Source organism: Haliaeetus leucocephalus, unplaced genomic scaffold (genome assembly GCF_000737465.1).
Source record: "Haliaeetus leucocephalus isolate CR32 unplaced genomic scaffold, Haliaeetus_leucocephalus-4.0 Scaffold227, whole genome shotgun sequence".
NCBI classification, from domain to species: Eukaryota; Metazoa; Chordata; class Aves; order Accipitriformes; family Accipitridae; genus Haliaeetus; species Haliaeetus leucocephalus.
The window spans coordinates 599,516-599,801 of record NW_010972663.1 but is presented as its reverse complement, the minus strand read 5'-3'; the positions used below and the strand labels follow the sequence as shown (position 1 = coordinate 599,801).

Sequence of the window (286 nt, the reverse complement as noted above, 5' to 3'; positions counted from 1 at the left end):
CGTATCCTCCCCCCCCCACCCTGGGGTGGGGGTGTCACCTGGTGGGGGGTGAGGGCCCGGACGTGGCTGAGGAGGGGCTCGCGCAGTTCGGGGCACTTGTCAAAGATGGCGGCCAACTGCGGGGGGGGCAGCTGCAGCACCACCTGGAAGGACTGGGGCTTCGTGCGCTGGCAGCACTTGATGAAACCTTCCCAGACTTTGGGGTACTTCCACACCTGGGGGGGAACACATGGGGGGGTTAGGGGAGGCCTGGCGGGGGGTCCCCTCAGCCTTGGGAGGCAGAGGG

General features: G+C 68.5%; 1 protein-coding gene across 1 annotated transcript in view; it reads right to left on the bottom strand.

Annotated features, from left to right (window-relative positions):
* SYMPK (symplekin) overlaps positions 1 to 286 on the bottom strand; it is a 9,477-nt gene that overhangs the window by 769 nt on the left and 8,422 nt on the right. The window contains exon 23 of the mRNA XM_010567209.1: positions 20 to 215. Coding sequence (XP_010565511.1) covers positions 20 to 215 — 196 coding nt within the window. The remainder of the gene's footprint in view (positions 1 to 19; positions 216 to 286) is intronic.